Raw genomic sequence first — 20,510 nt, 5'->3', positions numbered from 1 at the left:
GCCATTTTGATTTTTCCGAAAAACCTACTTTTTCGAACTCCTCCTAGGGCATTACTCCGATTTTCACAAAAATTGAACCAGATCATCTTCAGACCATGACTGCAAAAAGTTATCAAAAGCTTTTCGATAGATCCATCCGTTCTCGAATAGGGCACAAAAGAATTCGACCGAAAGCTCGCAAAATCACACTTAAGGCTATATCTTCAAAACAATTTATCGTATTCTGACCAATCTTTGTACATGTCATCACAAGCATGACTTGAGGCAACATGCAGTGTTTCGGCACAGTGCCACCTACTGGTCCAGAGATATGAAAAATGGATATTTATGCTAATAACTTCTGAATGGTTTGTCCATAAATCATAAATGTGGTTACGTCAGATTCAGGGCATCATTCCGAGTTGAATGATATCCATTATTACCATATCAGCCATTTTGGCCGTCGGCCATTTTGAATTTTGTGCTAAAATGCTGTATTTTATGAACGCATTAGCATATCATCACAAAACTTGGTATGAGTCTTCAGCACGATGCCCTGAACGAGCCTAAGAAGTTTTGCACCAGCGCCACCTAGTGGTAAAATCAAATATTCAAATGCTTATCAATATGGGTGTGGTCAACTTATTTTCAAAAGAGTCATGACTTTAGACTCCTGAATCCCTGCTGAGTCTAACGATACCTAACACGCTAGGTTTCGACTTATGGTTTGTCCGCCATTTTGAATTTTGCGAAAAACTTACTTTTTCGAACTCGTCCTAGGCTGTTGGTCTGATTATCATGAAAATTGAACCAGATCATCTTCAGACCATTCTGGCAAAAAGTTATCAAAAGCTTTTTGATAAACTCAACCATTCTCAAAAAACACGCAAATTAATTTAACGCAGAGCACCCAGTTTGGACTCATGGCTGTATCTCTGCAATGATTTATCATATTTACACCAAACTTCGTACAAATCATCCCAAGCAAGACCAGAGCCTACATGCTGAGTTTCGTCGCAACACCACCTACTGGTCTGGAGATTCAAAAAAGCCAAAATAGCCATTATTTTTGCTTATAGCTTCAAATATGTTTGTCCAAAAATCATAAATTTGGTCTTGTTAGATTAGGGGCATCATGCCGAGTCGAATGATATCCAATTTTCCCATATCAGCCATTTTGGTTGTCGGCCATTTTGAATTTTGTGCAAAAATGCTGTATTTTATGAACACATTAGCGTATTGTTATGAAACTCGGTATGAGTCATCATCACAAGGTCCCGAAGGAGCCTGAGAAGTTTCAAACTAGCGCCACCTAGTGTTTTTTTCATATGTTTATATCTTTTGATCTGGTTGACTTATTTTCACGGGAGTCATATCCTTAGCGAGTGTCATTGCTACCTCACTCTGACCATACCACATTAATTTGGTCACAGCACCACCTATTGATCAAAAGTGATAAACCATTAAATCTTTATTATTGACTGTATATATCATTTTTCAGCTCTTTTGCCTAAAATGATCCTAATAGGTCATTAATTGCTTACTGTTGCAGCTGGTCTGATGCTCCCAGCCATCTTGGCTGGCTTGCTGTGCCTTTTTTGCTTGGCCCCATAATTGCTGCTTGCAGCTATATTTATTATTATTATTATTATTATTATTATTATTACAACAGTTTATACTGAATAGGTGCGTGGCGTGGCGTGGCGTGGATTCATTACATATTTTTTCTCTAATATGATTGGTTCTTCATATGTGCAATTCAGTAAACCCCCTCCCCTGTTACTGGGCAAAGCAAAGTGGATTTTTTGGTTACTTCTGCTTGTTGCTCAAGTCATGAGATTAAATATAGCTGTCTAGTACACATTTCTTCTTTCGTTATTACACTATGGCCAAGTGCTAGAACATTTTGTTCTCAAAAGCATATAAATGTATATCCTGCAAGAAAAAGGAATGTTAGTTATAATTAATTAAAAATTTTCTTCACAAAAATTAGCAGTTTTTCTTGATTTACTATATGTGTTTGAGTAAAATGAATTTTTGTTTTGTTTTATTCTATAAACTAGTGACATTGTCTTCAATTTCAAACAAAAATATAGTCATTTAGAGCGTCTTTGTGAAGGATGCGTGACTCAAGCCATGTACAAGATTATACTGGACGAAAAATTGCTTCCTTCTGCTTCGACAATGTCCCCCAACTCAAAGGATTGTTTTTTTCCGGCAGGACAATGCTTTTATGCCATACAGCCTGGCCAATAAAGGTGTGGATGGAGTCAAGTCAAGTCATCTTTTATTTATATAGCACTTTTTACACTGCAGATTGTTTCAAATCAGCTTTACAGTGATAGCAGGAAACATAATTTTGGCTGTATAGCAGCTGTAGAAGAAAATACTGTCATTGTCCAGCTTAAGTTAGTTCAGTATTGATTAATTTCCATTGTAAAAATTATTAGTTATTAATTTAGTTAATTTATCGGTAACACTTTACAATAAGGTTCATTAGTTAAACATTAGTTAATGTATAAACTAACATGAACTAACAATGAACAATACATTTGTTACTGTATTTACTAATCTTTGTTAACATTAGTTAATGAAAATACAGTTGTTCATAGTTTGTTTATGTTAATTCACAGTGCATTAACTGTTAACAAGATTTTAATAACGTATTAGTAAATGTTGAAATTAACATTAACAAAGATTAATAAATGCTGTATAAGTGCAGTTCATTATTAGTTCATGTTAACTATTGTAGTTAACTAATGTTAACTAATGAACCTTACTGTAAAGTGTTACCAATTTATCTTTACAGCAGCTCTCAAAACAGTGTTGTCATCAGTGAAACAGAAAACAGTGATGTCATTGTCCAGCTCAGTTCAGTTTGCATACAATGGTATCAATGCAAGCAGATCAGTAACATTGTTGAATATTAGGTGTCCCAATTAAGCAAGCCAGAGGCAACAGAATTATGGAGGACCACCAGATCAAGACCCTGTCATGGCCAGCCCAAACTCCAGACTTAAAAACTTTCCAACTGGTAGAGAGCATGCCAAAATGCATGAAATCAGGGTTATTCCACCAAATATTGATTTAACTCTTCCTAAGATAAACATTAGCATTGTTTTGTTTAAAAATTAATATAAATTTGTTTTCTTTGCAGAATTCAAGGTCTGGAAACGTGATTTATTTGTTATTTTACAAATAACAAATAACTTAGTTTACAGAATATAATAAAAAGGTTAATTTTACTCAAAAACATGCATATAAATAGTAAGTCCAGAGAAGCTGATTATTTTGCAGCTGTATTAGACATTGAAGTGGCTGTACACTGGAAAATACTGCATTTTAAAATTCCCACTGCATTTTTTCCCTATCAAAATAGCCATGTCACTGATTTTCCACTGGAACATCTGGATAATACTATTGTTAGTTGTAAACAATGAGATAATTTAATCCAAAAACTTTGATCATATATATCAGGTGTTCTCAACTCTGGCCCTTGAGATCCACTTTTCAGCTCTAACCTTGATCAGACTCACCTGCATGTAACTTTCTAGTAATTCTGAATTCTTGATTAGCTTTTTTAGGTGTGTTTGATCAAGGTTGGAGGTAAACTCTGCAGGAAATTGGACCTGGAGAGCCAGAGTTGAGAACCCCTGATATAAATCATCTCTGAATTCATTGTTCATTTATGGTCTGTGATTTATTTTAGAGTTTACATGCAGTTTGTAAACCTGACATATTATGCTCATTTTAGCACATTGATCAGTTTACACTTTATGCAGACCCTTTTATCCAAAGTGACTTACAATACGCTCAAGGCATACTTTTTAACAGTGATCTAGAAATGAATAACCTTGCCATTGTTAATGACATGCTCTACTAGAGCTCTTTAAGATCATCATCTGTGGTATTAGTCAGAATCACTCTGTGTCAGAAAATGTGCTCCAATTAGTGCCATTATGCAGCCAAGCTCAGGTCACAGCTAGCTGAACAGAGCATCTAATGCACTGCAGTTACTGAATGCCAGGAGAGAAAACACTCACGGAGCAGCTGGGTTTCAGGAGAAATCAAATTAAATCCTTTCACACCATTATTATACATTTAAGTGCCCTGAAAATGTAACATTGTCTCACAAAGCCTGATTTAAGTTACTTTCAAGGGCATATAAATTGCTTGCAGAAGAATAACTTTCTAAATGCTGAAACAGGATTTTGGAGGATTTGGAGAAAGTTTTGTTTTTAAGCATCAATGAAATGGGGGGGGGGGGATTTCTATAAAAGGCATTTCTTGCTTACAATGACTTGAATACACTTCTATCATAATTAATTTTTTATTTAAATGTAATTGTCTTATATAACTGTCCTAATATCATGATGATGAAAAAAAAAAGCCAAAATCGATTACCAAAATCTTTTGTTTTTAATCATTATTTGTACTTATTACTTCTACTTTATTTAAATCACAAAACCGCTTTACTAATCAGGCATGTGGTGCGACTAACATGTGGAAACATGCAAAAAGAAAAAAAAACACTAAGTGCTACTAAAGATTTACTGGACAGTTATCTTTGTGGCTGACCTTATAGAGTGATGCAGGGTGACATGCCAACCCAGAAGTTAATGCCACCCTTGTTCCCTCAACAAAAACCCAATAAGATTATTGCAGAATCCAAAAGCCAATTGAATTTTGAAGCATAAATACAATCGGCATAAGTCAGCTAAGCATAGGCTATAAACGAACTACACCACAGTCGCATGACCTCAATGTCACCATCACTAAGCTTCCGACAACTCTTTCAGTCTTTGTTCAAAAACATTTTCCCTGAACGTTTGCATTATAATAGTTTGCAAGAGTGAGATTATAAACACAAGGCTGTGAAAGCGGACTAGTGTGTAGATGACTTTTTGTAAGGCTGGGACAATAAATTGATTCATCTCGATTTGTGGATCTATTCTGAGATTTTCCGAACACATTGCGTTTCTCTCTTGAATCGCTTCTGAGCTTAGATTTTAACAGCAGATGGCACTCTAGGCTAATTTTTATCTGCACACTAAAACCCTCACAAAGAAGAGAGCGCTCGTGAATTCGGCTATGTACTTGCACCTACATATGCATTTGTAGGAGTTTCACTTTCAGAAGCAAAATGTATGGAGGAGAATAGGGTTAGTTCACCCAAAAATGAAAATTATGTCATTTATTACTCACCCTAATGTCGTTCCACATGCGTAAGACTTCACATTCATCTTCGGAACACAAATGAAGATATTTTTGATAAAATCCGATGGCTCAGTGAGGCCTTTATCGCCAGCAATAACACTCCTTTTTTCAATGCCCAGAAAGCTACTAAAAGCATATTTAAAACAGTTCATGTGACTACAGTGGTTCAACCTTAAATATTATAAAGCGACGAGCGAATACTTTTTGTGCGCCAACAATAAAAAAAATAGTGACTTTATTCCAAATATCTAGTGATGGGTGATTTCAAAACACTGCTTCATGAAGCTTCGAAGCTTAACAAATCTTTTGTTTCCATTCATGGTTCAGAGTGCGTATCAAACTGCCAAAGTCACGTGAACTATTGAAGTTTCAAAACACTTACAATGTAGCGAAGCCTCGTTTACTGAATTCATGTGTTTTTGGCACTCTGAACCATGATTCAAAACAAATGATTAGTAAGCTTCGAAGCTTCATGAAGCAGTGTTTTGAAATCGTCCATCACTAGATATTGTTGAATAAAGTCGCTATTGTTATCTTTGGCGTACAAAAATTATTCTCGTTGCTTTATAATATTAAAGTTGAACCACTGTAGTCACATTAACTGTTTTAAATATGTTTTTAGTAGCTTTCTGGACATTGAAAAGGGAGTGTTCTTGCTGGCGATGCAGGCATTACTGAGCCATTGGATTTTATGAAAAATATCTTTATTTGTGTTCCGAAGATGAAGGAAGATCTTACAGGTGTGGAATGACATGAGGGTTAGAAATTAAAGACATAATTTTAATTTTTTGGAGAACTAATGCTTTAAAAGAATTGCTAAGGTTTGTGGTAGTCAATTTACTGGTATTTGCATTAACACCCCCAAAAAGCATGTCCTAAACCATTTTGTGACATGGCTGCAAAAGTTGCTGCTAAATTTGGGCATTGTCAGTAAATTACCTGCAGAACTTTCCACTCCCATCTGCTCTTTTATGGGATTGCGGTTTTATGCAAATTTGCTCTGATTAGTAAATCTGGCCCTAAATTATATCATAGAGAAAAAAGCTACAGACACTCATGACTGTCTAAATGTTTCATAAAATATCAGACAAATTGCCTTTTTTATGAAAAAGCAAGGTTAGTTCAGGTTGTAAAATGTCATGTGGTGTGACTCCTCAAAAACTTGATATTTATAAATGATAAATTAATGATATTTGTAAAAATATATGTTAAAGTTATATTTAGTATAAAATATTTTTGGAAAATAATGATTAAATGTGTACACTTGCATGTATTCAAGGTGTGAAGAAAATGTTATTTCTTAAAGTAAATAAATTGGATCTTAATTTTTTTTTTTTTAATTTTGTACTGTTTTTCTTTAAATTTTCACATTTGTGAGTTATTTTTATGTTGTCTTCTTTTATTTATTTCTCCTCAAAGCGGACACCATGCTCAGACACTTGTCAGACAGCAGTGTATTTGTAGACGGACCCACAGAGCAGTGCTGTGTAGGAAGCGTGTCTCGCAGGGGCAGCGATCGAGTTGTTCCGCTCGGACTCGCCCACTGTGCCACTGACGCCGAAGGGTCTGAAACTGCCCCGAGCGAGCCTGTTAGCATCTCACACAGTGAGTCTCAAGAGCACTTCATGTCCTTGAATCTGGTGCTTTTAGGATGTTCATATATTTTATTCATTTCCACAAGGAATCAGAGGCTTTGATGTTTAAGAAGATATAGGCTACATATGTGTGAAGTTCAGGCATGTATAACATAAATCCTCTCTTCTCTCTCAGTATGTAGTAGGTGGTGGGGGTCAAAGCGGTTAGATTACGTGCTATACTGTCCAGATGTGCTCACCACCTTTCCCACTATTGCACTGCCTCACCTGTTCCACACTTCATACTGGGAGTCCACAGATGCTGTGGCTTTTATTCTTAGACAGGTAAGTGCACCTCTTCTGACAGTTCTTGGCTCTACTACAAGGGCTGTATAACATATAATACCACAACTTGAGGGTAAAGTCCCTGTTTACACCAATTATTAACATCCATCTTTGGTTATTTGAAGTGGGAAGCAGGAAATACAAGTGTAAATGTGGTCCAAAACCACATTCGGACCACATTGCATACAGTATGTAGTGTAAACCATAATTCATCCTGATGTATCTGGGACAGTGTAAAAGGTATGTGTAACAGAGTTTGTGTGTAAGGAAGGAAGAGGACAGGGTCGGCTTGACTACTGACTGCTTTTTATTCATCAAAAAGGAAAAACAACAGGTGTGCAGACTGGCACAAAACAATCGCAAAGTTCGTAATTCATTCCAACAACAAAACAGCAGGAATCCAGGAGTGCAGCAGCCAGTAGTCCTTGTCTCTCTATCTCGCTCCTGTTTCTCCTGGCGTTTTATACTCTCTCCACGCCAATTACTGAAACAGAGACAGGTGTTCGTTATTTGCGCTTAACCCACTCACTCACCGTGTGTCTCCCAACTCTCTCTCCTGCTGCAGACCTCGCTGAACCACGCCCCCCTTGCCACATACCCCACCGCCCAATTCAGGCCGGGGAGCCGTCCGGCCTTGACGTGCTCCCCTCCTATCAGACCGTATTACCTCATAATCGAGCTCTCCAACTTGCCATGTGACCTCAAACGGTCCTTGCCACTTTGCAAGTAATTTTGAACTTGACGTTGGGAGTAATACAAGCACTTTATCTCCTGGTGAAAATTTACGCAAATTGGTCCCCCTATTATACAGCCGGCTCTGTCTGTCCTGGGCCTGTAACAAATTCTCCATAGAAAGCCGCCCCAAAGTGTGGAGTTTTCTACAAAATAAAACCGGAAATCGAGGATAACCCAGGTATGACGTCACTGATAGGTGATGCATGGACACGGTCCTGGCTAAAATTGCTTATTTTTCTGGATTTAAATATTCTTGGAAACATCTGGGATAATGTAAGTACACAAGTCAACAAAATATACAACACAGCTCTAGTGGTTTTTGAATATTTTAATCCAAAAATCTTACATATTGTACCTTTTAATGGAAGACTAGATACCTTATTCCCAAGTGATAGTGTTCATAGGGGGCAAGATGTCGTCCAACTCAGAGTGACTACGTAGTCAGAGTAGCTATTATTCCTAGGCATCTTATGCGGTCAGAATACTAGTCTTACTAGTCTTAGGTTTCTGGATTTACCGAGTGGCTATTCTTATGCGTGAGGGGTTACCAACATAGTCAGAGTGGGGGGTCATCAGGGGTCATCTGAGGATCATTTTGGATTGGACGTGCCATTTGTAGGGTGTCACTGTCTGGTTTAACTTAAGTCAGGTCAATTTCACAATAAAATTCACAATAAAATGCTTTTAGAAAATAGATATGATGAATTTTCATTTAATACTGATGAATTTTCATTTAATGCTGACTTTAAGGTCTTATATACAGCACATACAAGCTGGAGTTCTGATGGATGGCAAGATAAATGCTGTGTTTTCCCAAGATTTCTGTGTTGTCCATAGATTTCATTTTTTATTCTGGCATGACTACTGCTTTTTCTTGCAGTATGACAAAGAGTACTAAAAAACCTACATTTCAGCCATTTCTTCCATTGGATCAGACAATAATGCAGATGGGAATCAAAACTGAATGAAGTAGGGCTGTCGTTCCTGTCTTCTTTAAGGTCAACTATAGACAGTTTGTTCAAGACTTGTATTGTTAGTAGCTACCTGCAAACAAATCAATCACTACACACTTGTGAACTAGAAAACATTGGCATAAAAGACATCTATTCTTCTTTATGTGTTGAAGGCTCAAGGGCTTCCTCAGATTTGAACAGGATCAGTAAATAAATACAGCACAGTGTCAGACTAACAATACACAGTAGAATAGGATTTTTATAGCTTGATTCCTGAAACATGAAGGTCAGCCTTCCGAGTGTTTCCTAGACAAGGGAGCCCAATGCACAGTGGTTCAGATCTTTATATCACTCTGAAACTGGCTGAGACCAAGGATTCAAGGTCTGGTTAACCTGGCCTAGTTAGATGCTGTAACACACTTGATTACTGAAATATTTCAGGGAAAATTATTCTTAAATCAGTACGCAGTAATCTCTCCATCATCAGACAAACAAATAATTTTTCAGTAATATTTTACTAGGGCTAATGCCCTAATGCTCATGAGCAAATATGGCAGAATTCAAATAACATTCTTTCAGGAAATGCTGCACCAGCCAAGCAACTGCCATTGAGATGAGTGGGAATGCTAACGGATAACGGAAATTTCTACTGCTATTATAGACATCCTTGGTTAAGACTCAGTTGAACTATAGTGACTCACTCCTCGATTATTACGGAGATGCTGTGTCAAACAATGAGCTTTCTTCTGAACAAACGGGAAAAAGAGAAGGCCAAACAGCACAGACTATGTAATAATGCTGAAATGCGTCATCCAGTGACTATATTTGGAAGCTTGTAGAAGTGCATTGATCCGGTCAAAAGATAAAAAGAATTGCAGCTCTTTAAGTCTAATGTGTTCAGCAAATGTTGTCTAATGTCATGCCGGAGAGGACACAGACTCATGGGATCAGTTTTAACAACACATTACTGAGAATTATGTAGTAGAAAGAAGCAAATAGACAGATAGAGAAGAAAACAAAGAAAGAACTAACATTAAATGCAAACATTTGTTCTTATAAGCATACTAAATCAAATTATTATTAAACATTTTATAAGAAAAATTTACAGTAAGGTCTGTATGTTTTTTAGTTTAAATCTGGAAATAAATTAGTTTTTATTTAAATTGATTTTAATTTAAATTGAAATATAATTTAAAGAAAATATTTTCATGAAAATGTTGTATTCAGTTAGAACACCCCCCGCTAAAAAATAAATAAATAAATAAATAAATAAATAAATAAAATAGAAGCGTTTTCATGTGCACACATTTGAGATTCATTCAGACAAAAACTTGCATTCATAGGACTGGAAATTTACAGCAGTTTTTCTGCCACTTTCCTTGTCAGGTAATGCGGTGTGACTGTCTGAAGGCTGGGGAAGCTGATTGTTCGGATGCTATTCCCATCTCTCCTTCCAGCCCCCGTGAGAAGTGGCTTCGCAGGCGGACGCATGTCAAACTACGGGTTAATATCACAAGAAATTAAATGCATTTACTTCTGGTGAAACAATGTTGTACAGTGTGGATGTTTTTATAATACTGTAAAAAAAAAAAAAAAACCTTTTAAAGGCAATTAATAATAATAATTTTTCATGTCTATTCTGAATGTTTGAACAAATAGGGCCCCTGCAGAACATTTGCTTCAAAATACTGTAGTAGTATTTCATTACCATTAAATTACTATTCATAAGGTTGGGGTCCGTAACAATTTTAAACATTTTTAAAGCAAACCACTTGTGCTCACCAAAGATGCATTTACTAACTACAGAAACAAACAGTAATATTGTGAAATATTATTACAATTTAAAATAACTGTTTTCTATTTTTTTAATATATTGTAAAATGTAATTTATTCCTGTGATGTCAAAGCTGAATTCTCAGCAGCCATTACTCCAGTATTCAGTTTCACATGATCATTTGGAAACCAAGAAACATTTCTTATAATTAAATATTTTCTGCTTAATACTGATGTGGAAACTGTGATTTCTTTGATTAATAGAAAGTTCAAAGTAAAAGCTTTAATTTTAAATAGAAATCTTTTGTAACATCATAAATGTTAATTTAGTGAATCCTTACTGAATAAAAGTATTCAAGTATTCAAATTTTACTGACCCCACACTTTTGAATGTTAGTGTATGTTATATATTCTGACTGCAGGGTTGACACAAAAAAACAAGAAAATGACTTACAGATCAAATTCTTGTTGATGTCAATCAAACTGTAAAAGCACATTTTAAACTCCCCAGGCTCAAAATGTAGGCGTTTTTACATATCTGATGCTAATTAAAGTTTTATCATGTTGATGCTTATGTATTGCAATATTTAGCCTGCCAGTGTAGCTTATGGATGCTTTTCCATGTTTACCTACTTTGGGTGTTAAGAACTCTAATGCATCTTATACTGTCAACATGAATTCCTTTGAGAGTTCTTGCTAGGTATTTCAACATTCCCTAAAGAATTAGAAAGACCGTGAAGTACAAGGCAGCTGCGAGTTACTAAGTCTCACAATATATGTAGTTGCAAATGTGTCACTCTGTTAGAGAATCATTAAAACTTTTCTGATGGAAGTAACATTTAACATCCTTTCATAAAGACAACATCTATGGGAATGAAACAGATTTTAATAGTAAGTTTATGAACATGCCTATCTTATTATTATATATTAACAGAATGTAACGGCAAATCACAGAGTTCATGATGTCATCGTGACTGAGGATGGTCCGCAGATGCTGGTGGGGCGATTTATGTATGGCCCTCTTGACATGGTGACCCTAACGGGAGAGAAGGTATTGTTGATGTCATAACAACAAGCATCATTACCAATGCTACAAAACCAAAGAGGTTTGGAGAAAACTATGTTAGATTCCCATTGTAATGGATAGCTGACACAAAACAGCCTTTCGTACAAAACAATTGAATCTAAAATTATGATCTTTCATGTATGTTTATGAGTTGCTGTCTATTTCTCAGGTGGATGTGTTTTTAAAGACCCAGCCTGCCTCTGGCCGTTGGGTGCTGTTTGACACTGTGGTGACCAGCAGCAGCGGACGCGTTTCCTACACCATCCCTAACAATAAAAGACTTGGGGTGGGTGTTTACCCTATCAAAATGGTGGTCAAGTAAGTATTCACATTCTCATCACAAAACTGTGAATCACCTTAATATCTATGTATAGACCCTGGAATGGGATTTTACAAAATTATTTAAAGAATGGAGGAATACCAGAGCTGGTTGTGTTTCTATATTTTTCTTTACAGAGGTGATCAGACGAGCGCAGAAGCGTTCCTCACAGTGTTGCCACGGGGAATGGAGTGTGTAGTGTTTAGTATTGATGGCTCCTTTGCTGCCAGTGTCTCCCTTATGGGCAGTGATCCCAAAGTCCGCCCTGGAGCTGTGGATGTGGTCAGGTAAACGTGTGACTGATGACAAATATTTAGATAAGTCTAAATGTGCGACCACATTTACAGTCGTTTGGTGAATTTCTTGTGTGCGAAATGTAGTCATTATAGGAATTCACTGTGCTGACCACTGAGAAAGCTGACTGTTTTGTGCTTCATACATCACTATTGATAATAGACAATATACCAATATACCACCCCCCCCCCCACCAACACACAACATTTGCTAATGTGACCACACCATTATACTGCTGTCACTAAATGTAATACAGTAAACTTGTGTTGTGTCCCAGTGCTTAAACTATTAGAGGCACAAATTCCATGGTTTTGTGTTGAACTGTATTAGATGTTTGAAAAACTATTATCTAAGAAAATTAGGCTTCAATGAAAAGTTTCTGTTTTAAACACATAAATGTCTGTTAGACTGTATCTATAAAATAGTGATTTTGGCCTGTCCCACCTCCTCAGCTGCATTCAAACAATTAAAATCATTCAACATTATCATCATTTTAAAATATTCTGTTGATGATCAATTCACTATAGTAAAAGACAAGCTGTGTCCCACATTTTGTTCCCAATCCTTTTACCACACGATTATCCCCCATTACTAACCATGAAATGAAACATTCCTTAAAATTGCAATGTAGTACAAATAATGTTCTTAAGTCTAGGAAGGAAGGGGACAGGGTCGGCGGTCAACTGCTGACTGAGCTTTATTTCAAGATTTAGAAATGTCCAACAAAAACTGTGCAAAGCACAACAGCAAAACAAAATAATCCACAAAGGGCTTCACTCCAGTCACGGCATATACAATCCACAAAGGGCTTCACTCCTGGTCACGGCATGTACAATCCACAAAGGGCTTCACTCTAGTTTGTCGTGCACCAGCGGCTCAGTCAGCAGTTCCCCTCTCTCTCACCGACTCCTGCTTCTCGCGGCGTTTTAACCTGTCTCCGCGCCAATTACTGAAATGAGAAACAGGTGTTCGTGATTTACATTTAACTCGCTCACTCACCAAAGATCTCCCGATGCTCTCTCCCGCCGCAGACCTAGCTGAACCACGCCCCCTCGCCACATACCCCCACCGCCCGACTCAGGCCGGGGAGCCGTCCGGCCTGCAGCCCCCCCCCCCCCCCCCCCCATTTCTGGAGAGGAAATCGGCCACAGCCATCTGAACACCCGGCCCGTGGACCACCTTGAACTTAAAAGGCTGTAAAGCCAGATACCAACAAGTGATCCGCGCATTGGTATCCTTCATGCGGTGGAGCCACTGCAGGGGAGCGTGGTCCGAACAGAGAGTGAATTCCCGTCCCAGGAGATAATAGCGGAGGGTGAGGACGGCCCACCTAATAGCCAAACACTCTTTCTCAACGGTGCTGTACTTAGCTTCCCTCTTTGAGAGCTTACGGCTAATGTACAGCACCGGCCGTTCCTCTCCCTCTATCTCCTGGGACAGGACAGCACCCAGCCCTCTGTCCGACGCGTCAGTCTGCAACAAAAAAGGGAGAGAAAAATCAGGAGAGTGAAGCAATGGCCCGCCACATAGAGCTGCCTTCACCTGGGTGAAGGCCTGCTGGCACAGCTCCGTCCACTGGACCGTATCTGGTGCATCCTTTTTAGTTAGATCAGTCAACGAGCTGGTGAGGGCCGAATAATTAGGAACAAACCTCCTATAATATCCCGCCAGCCCGAGGAACTGTCTAACCTCCTTTTTGGTCTTGGGGCGCGGACAGGTCGCAATCGCTGCTGTCTTATCAATTTGGGGACGCACCTGTCCATGCCCCAAGTGGAAGCCCAGATACCTTACTTCCACGCGCCCAATCGCACACTTCTTCGGGTTGGCCGTGAGCCAGGCTCCCCTCAGCGACCTCAGGACGGCCCTCAAATGCTGCATATGCCGCTGCCAGTCATTACTGAAGATAATAATATCGTCCAGATAGGCAGCAGCATACACCATGGGGCCGCAAAATTTTATCCATGAGACACTGAAAGGTAGCCGGTGCCCCGAACAGCCCGAACGGAAGGGTAACGAATTGGTGTAATCCAAACGGCGTCGTGAAAGCTGTCTTTTCTTTGGATAATGGCGACAAGGGGATCTGCCAATACCCTTTCGTTAAGTCCAGTGTCGAATAAAATCGAGCCGTACCTAGCCGGTCAAGCAATTCGTCCACCCGAGGCATTGGATACGCGTCGAATTTCGACACTGCGTTCACCTTGCGGTAGTCCACACAGAACCGAACTGAGCCGCCCGTCTTGGGAACCAAAACTATCGGGCTCGCCCAGTTACTGCTGGACTCTTCTATTACTCCCATTTCAAGCATAGCCTCTAATTCTGCCTGAACTACATTTTTCTTGTGTTCAGGTAATCTATATGGCCGGCTGCGAACCACCACACCCGGCTCTGTCTCGATGTGGTGCTGAATGAGGTTTGTACGGCCCGGTAGGGGAGAAAACACGTCTGCAAATTCTGCTTGTAACTTGGATAAATCAGTGAGCTGTGAGGGCGAGAGGTGATCTCCCCCCGGGGCCAGAGCGAGGGACTGTTTTTTGATATTCGCCTCTGGCCCGAGATCATCCTCTCCGCTAATCACCGTCGCCAGCATCACTGATTCCGCCTCATTCCATTTTTTAAGGAGATTGAGGTGGTAAATCTGACGTGCTCCTCTCCTATCGGAACGCACAACCTCATAATCGAGCTCACCGACTTACCGTGTAACCACAAATGGTCCTTGCCACTTTGCAAGTAATTTCGAGCTTGAAGTGGGAAGCAATACAAGTACTTTATCTCCCGGTGAAAATTTGCGTAAGTTAGTTCGTCTGTCATACAGCTGGCTCTGTCTGTGCTGGGCTTGTAACAAATTCTCCATAGACAGCCGCCCCAACGTGTGGAGTTTTGCTCTCAAGTCCAGCACATACTGAATTTCATTTTTGGCCTGAGATGGTCCGTCCTCCCAAGTCTCTCTTAGGACGTCTAATACCCCATGGGGCTGGCGTCCAAAGAGAAGCTCGAAGGGGGAAAACCCCGTGGAGGCTTGCGGGACTTCTCGTACTGCAAATAACAGAGGTTCCAACCACTTATCCCAATTTTTGGCGTCCTCTTGAACGAATTTACGAACCATGGATTTAAGCGTGCGATTAAACCGTTCGACCAGCCCGTCCGTTTGTGGGTGAAAGACGCTGGTACGCACGGATTTAATGCCCAACAATTCGTAAAGTTCGCGTAACGTGCGTGACATAAATGCCGTGCCTTGATCAGTGAGGATTTCTTTCGGAATCCCCACTCGGGAGATTAAACTAAACAGTGCATCCGCAACACTCTTAGCGGAAATGTTGCGGAGTGGCACTGCTTCAGGATATCGCGTTGCATAATCCACAATGACTAATGCAAAGCGATGTCCTCTTGCTGATCGCTCTAATGGCCCGATGAGGTCCATACCAATTCTTTCGAAGGGGACCTGCATTAATGGGAGGGGGCGCAACGGCGCTTTTGGGGTGGCCGGTGGGTTAACCAACTGACATTCCCGACAAGACGCGCACCACCTGCGCACATTCTCGTGAATGCCCGGCCAAAAGAATCGGGTCATGAGACGATTTAGTTTTGCTGTCTGTCCTAGATGCCCAGCCATCGGATTAGAATGAGCCGCGTGGAAAAGCATTTCCCTGCGGCTCTTTGGAACTAATAATTGGGTCGTATCTTCTTTTGTCTGAGTGTCTTGGGTCACTCGATACAACCTATCTTTTATGATCGCAAAATACGGATAAGAAAGTGGACGCCCAGGCTGAAGAGGTTGACCATCGATGGTGCTGACCTTTTCAAACGCGTTTTTTAGCGTCTCATCGTGAGACTGCTCCAGGGGAAAGTCATCGCGATCTGAAAGAATAAGTCTTCCAATTTCGCTCTGTTCCCCTGAAGCCGAACTCACTGGTCCCTGATCAGTCTCTCCCGCCTGCACTCGCACCTCCTTATCCCGCGATTTTTCCCCCCAAGAGGCATCCGAGCATAAACACCCCAATAATTTATTAAATGCAGGCCAATTCTTACCCAAAATTATCGGATGCCGGAGGTGCGGATTAACTGCCACCTCCACGCTATGCTTTTGACCCCTAAATTGAATAATGACGGGCACTAATGGATATTTCACCACAACCCCGTGCACACACCTCACCTTAACCAAGCGGCCTCCATCCAATGCCCCGGATGAAATCAGGCTTTGATGCACCGAGGTTTGGTTACATCCTGAGTCCACCAAAGCCTGATAGGTACCCCCCTTGATACTCACAGGTATTTGGTACTCGCCAGCTTGACCGGGGGCAGCCTGCGGATCGTCCGGGACCCGGATCAACGTCCCAACCTCCATCACTGGACACCTGTCCACAAAGTGCTCCGGGTCCCCGCAACGCCAACAGGCCGGCCCAGACCTGCCCGCCGCTCTTGTGGCAGGGAGCGGGTTAAATGGTTGACGCGGAGAGAGGGGAGAAGCAGGAGCGGAGTCCGGCCCGGCGGCAGGGAGTCCCACCCCCCTGGGCGGGGCTCTCGGTCCATAATACGGGCCCTGTTCAGTTCCACCCCGCCCCCGGGGCGGAACACGTGGCGGGCCGGGCGGACGAGACCTGGGTAGAGGGACAGGTTTAGAGAGAGAGGGGAAATTAAAAGAAGGAGAGAGAGAGGCAGATGGTAGGGGTTCGCCGACCCCTTGGCACGCCACCATGTGGTCCTCCGCCTCATGGACCATTGGTCCCGCGGCCAGCCACTTGCCTCGGCTGACCGCTCGAACAAGTCGAGGAAGGCCTCGGGGTCGTCACATGGCCCCATTTTGTTCAACGGCAGGTGGGTAGGCGCAGCCGGCTGCCCGATGGTCTCCTGGCGAACCTCCCGGTCAATCCAGCTCCGGAACCTCTCGCGGTCCTCCTGCTGGGCCTGCACGATGGCTTGGAAGCGGCGTTCTTGGTCGGTGCGCAGGTCCAGCAGGGCCTGATGTTGCTCCTGATGCAGGACCGCGAGGGACGCGATGACTTCCGCAAATGTCGATGGGGAGGACGAAGATTGCATGGCAGCGGCCACCCAGCTTCCTTCCCGGGTTTCGGCACCAGTGTAGTACAAATAATGTTCTTAAGTCTAGGAAGGAAGGGGACAGGGTCGGCGGTCAACTGCTGTCTGAGCTTTATTTCAAGATTTAGAAATGTCCAACAAAAACTGTGCAAAGCACAACAGCAAAACAAAATAATCCACAAAGGGCTTCACTCCAGTCACGGCATATACAATCCACAAAGGGCTTCACTCCTGGTCACGGCATGTACAATCCACAAAGGGCTTCACTCTAGTTTGTCGTGCACCAGCGGCTCAGTCAGCAGTTCCCCTCTCTCTCACCAACTCCTGCTTCTCGCGGGATTTTAACCTGTCTCCGCGCCAATTACTGAAATGAGAAACAGGTGTTCGTGATTTACATTTAACTCGCTCACTCACCAAAGATCTCCCGATGCTCTCTCCCGCCGCAGACCTCGCTGAACCACGCCCCCCTCGCCACATGCAACAACCAAGAATCACGTTACATGGACTGTTTCTACAGCATGATGGGAAGACAAATAATCTCATTGCATGCAAACAAATAATCCATTAGCAATCTTGAACTATTTTCTCAATCAGATTCAAAAATACCTTCTACACATGTGCATTGCCATGATGTGTATGAATGTGTGTGTTTTATGAATGTATGTATATTTACATCTGAGTATTGGATGATGCTGAATATTTACTAAATATTTGCTAAAAAAAAAGCTTTCAGTTTTCTATTTAAATATATCATCAAGGTAAAAATGACAATTATACTCACAGCAGGTCCTGTGACATTATCCCAGCGACTTTCTCTGGTTTCGCTGTGTATGCACTGAAGTTTTGTACACATGTAATGCACATGTACACAAATATGTGAATCAGATTTCAAAATTTAGGGTTCATATAAACATAACTTTCAGAGTCTGAAATTGAATTTGATTAATTTGGAATGATGAAAAATAGTGCATGTAAACGCACGTCTCAGTTTACTACTGTAACCATGGTTCCCTGAAAAGGGAATAAGTTGCTGTGTCAGAAGTTCTGATGCTATGGGTAAATGATTGCGTGGTGAAGCATGTGTGAAATCAGTCCAATGGCATGATGGAACATAATAGGTGAGTAATGTCATGACCAGGAAGCTGTAAAGCACTCCCGAACCAAACAATGTTAGCTTCTGATTAGCCAAAGCAAGTCGATCACTGGCATGCAGGAAGTATAGCAGGGCGATGCAGCCTCTCGTTCCCTTTTCAGGAAACCATGGTCACAAATGTAGCCTGAGACATTCTCTTTTTAAGGGAACTCACACTGCGTCGGATGTTACAATGCTATGGAAAGGTTAATACCCACTCTGTCATACTGATAAGTGCCTGTCTTGTGAAATTATAGCAAGCACAACTAAGACATCAGCACCTGGGCCCCTGGTGTGGAGCCCTAGTATAGGTTGTAAAACCTTACAAATGTGTGCGGAGAGGACCAGCCCACCACATCACAGACATCTTGTAGGGATACCCCTGATAATAAGGCTTTAGAAGCTCCTGGTCCGACTCACTGGCAACACAAAACTCTCCCCAATGACACAACACAAAGGTGCATGGTAAGCAGGTAAATTGCATTGGTAAATGCATTGGCCACCAGGTAAACCTTTAGAGTGGAGGGGGATAACCCTGTGGAGAATTGATCCATGAAAGTCACTAATCGAGTCCCACCTAATAGAGACTGGTCGAGGCGGTACTTGGCTCAGGACTTTAAGGGCTGGCCCTTCTGCAAGGAAGTGGTTCACACCTCATCTGTTTCTCCTTGGTACTCTCAGAGGACCGTTCTGCCAATGCAGGAATCCCAGCACTGTACCAACCAGGCAGTTAACTGGATCCATCTGATGATTTCCACCATTTTGTGGTGGAGGGAGCTCTGGAGTGAAGTATGGTCTCAACAACCTTAGTTCGAGAGACCCCATCAGAGGCCAAACCCACAGCTTCCATACCTCTGGGCAGGGGTGAAGGATTGAGCCCTCTGCCTGAGACAGAAAGTCCCATCACAAGGTCTGAGATTCACACTCAGCCAGGGAGCAGAAGATCTGTAACTGAATTCTGTTGCCTCTCTGTCCCACTAAGACACGTTTGGCAGAAGTTCCCATGCTGCCATATGGTCTACTAAGGGAACCAGCCTCTCGAGACTGGTCTCTGGTGTATTTCATGTAGTCAGCTCGGCACCCTGAAGCGGATGGGGACAGCCAAACTGGCTTCTCTAGAGTCCTCCTCTGAGAGGGTGTGTCTCCCAGTGCTGCAACATCTGCAGGCGGACACTGAGACCAGAACTCGCTGGAAACCACTATGCCCCAAAGCACCAGAGGTGGCGGGGTTGGCAGAACGGTCCCCTGAGGGCACAGAGGAAAAGTGGGCACTGTATGATAAGGTGTGAGTCAATTCCCTCTGGAGGGGCCTGCCCCCAGAGGCCTAAGCACCTTGGCATCAGGCCCTCTTTAAATTACAAAACCCAAAAGAGACATAATTAATAATAATAATAATAATAATAATAATTCCTTACATTTATATAGCACTTTTCTGGACACTCAAAGCACTTTACATATTGAAGGGGGAATTGGCAGAAATTGCTGCCAAATGGTATAAAGAGATATCAGCCTCTCAAGACTGACCTCTAGTGTGGATGGAATCATATGCCCAGTGCCCTGAAACTGTTCGCCGACAGGGAAGGACAGAATATACTTCTCCAAAACCCTCAATGGAGGGAGTGAGCCTACCTGTTCCTCATCATTCCTTGGCAGAAACTGTGTCAAACCCACTGGAAACCGCTGTACCTGAAGCACCAGAGCTGGTGCGGTTGACAGAATGGTCCCCTAAGGGCACTGAGGAGAAGCGAGCCACTTCCTCCTGTAGGGGCCTGCCCTCAGAGGCCAGAGCACCTCAGAATTAAATGCAGCCAAAGAACAACCAGACAAGATAACATAGTCTGGATGAAAGGTTGAATATAGTATATTAATACAGACATCTAACTTCTCAAAGTCATATAAGTATTTATCATTTAATTCAAAATTAAATGCAGCCAAAGATCAACCAGACAAATAATCAAGGTCTGGACCAAAGGCTGAATATTCCAGCCCAGGCTCATTAGAAAAATGTACCTGTGCTAAAATATTTGCAAAATGGAAATATGTAGCGCCATGTATGTTTCATGACAATGTGAAAAGTCCACTGAATGGG

General features: G+C 41.5%; 2 protein-coding genes across 2 annotated transcripts in view; one reads left to right on the top strand and one right to left on the bottom strand.

Moving 5' to 3' along the window:
* The first annotated feature begins 6,614 nt into the window (after positions 1–6,614).
* LOC125243887 (membrane-associated phosphatidylinositol transfer protein 3-like) overlaps positions 6,615–20,510 on the top strand; it is a 36,889-nt gene continuing 22,993 nt past the window's right edge. Inside the window, exons 1-6 of the mRNA XM_048153749.1 lie at positions 6,615–6,801; positions 6,967–7,115; positions 10,190–10,306; positions 11,511–11,627; positions 11,812–11,960; positions 12,099–12,248. Coding sequence (XP_048009706.1) covers positions 6,624–6,801; positions 6,967–7,115; positions 10,190–10,306; positions 11,511–11,627; positions 11,812–11,960; positions 12,099–12,248 — 860 coding nt within the window. The 5' untranslated portion in view covers positions 6,615–6,623. The remainder of the gene's footprint in view (positions 6,802–6,966; positions 7,116–10,189; positions 10,307–11,510; positions 11,628–11,811; positions 11,961–12,098; positions 12,249–20,510) is intronic.
* On the bottom strand, positions 13,037–18,143 carry LOC125243888. Its single transcript, XM_048153750.1, has 2 exons — positions 16,520–18,143; positions 13,037–13,204 (listed from the first exon to the last, which is right to left on the bottom strand). The coding sequence occupies exon 1, from the start codon at positions 17,287–17,289 to the stop codon at positions 16,597–16,599; it is 693 nt and encodes a 230-aa protein (XP_048009707.1). The 5' UTR covers positions 17,290–18,143; the 3' UTR covers positions 13,037–13,204; positions 16,520–16,596.

This window comes from Megalobrama amblycephala, linkage group LG13, assembly GCF_018812025.1.
Source record: "Megalobrama amblycephala isolate DHTTF-2021 linkage group LG13, ASM1881202v1, whole genome shotgun sequence".
Lineage (NCBI taxonomy): Eukaryota > Metazoa > Chordata > Actinopteri > Cypriniformes > Xenocyprididae > Megalobrama > Megalobrama amblycephala.
This window is presented reverse-complemented; position numbering and strand designations above follow the sequence as displayed.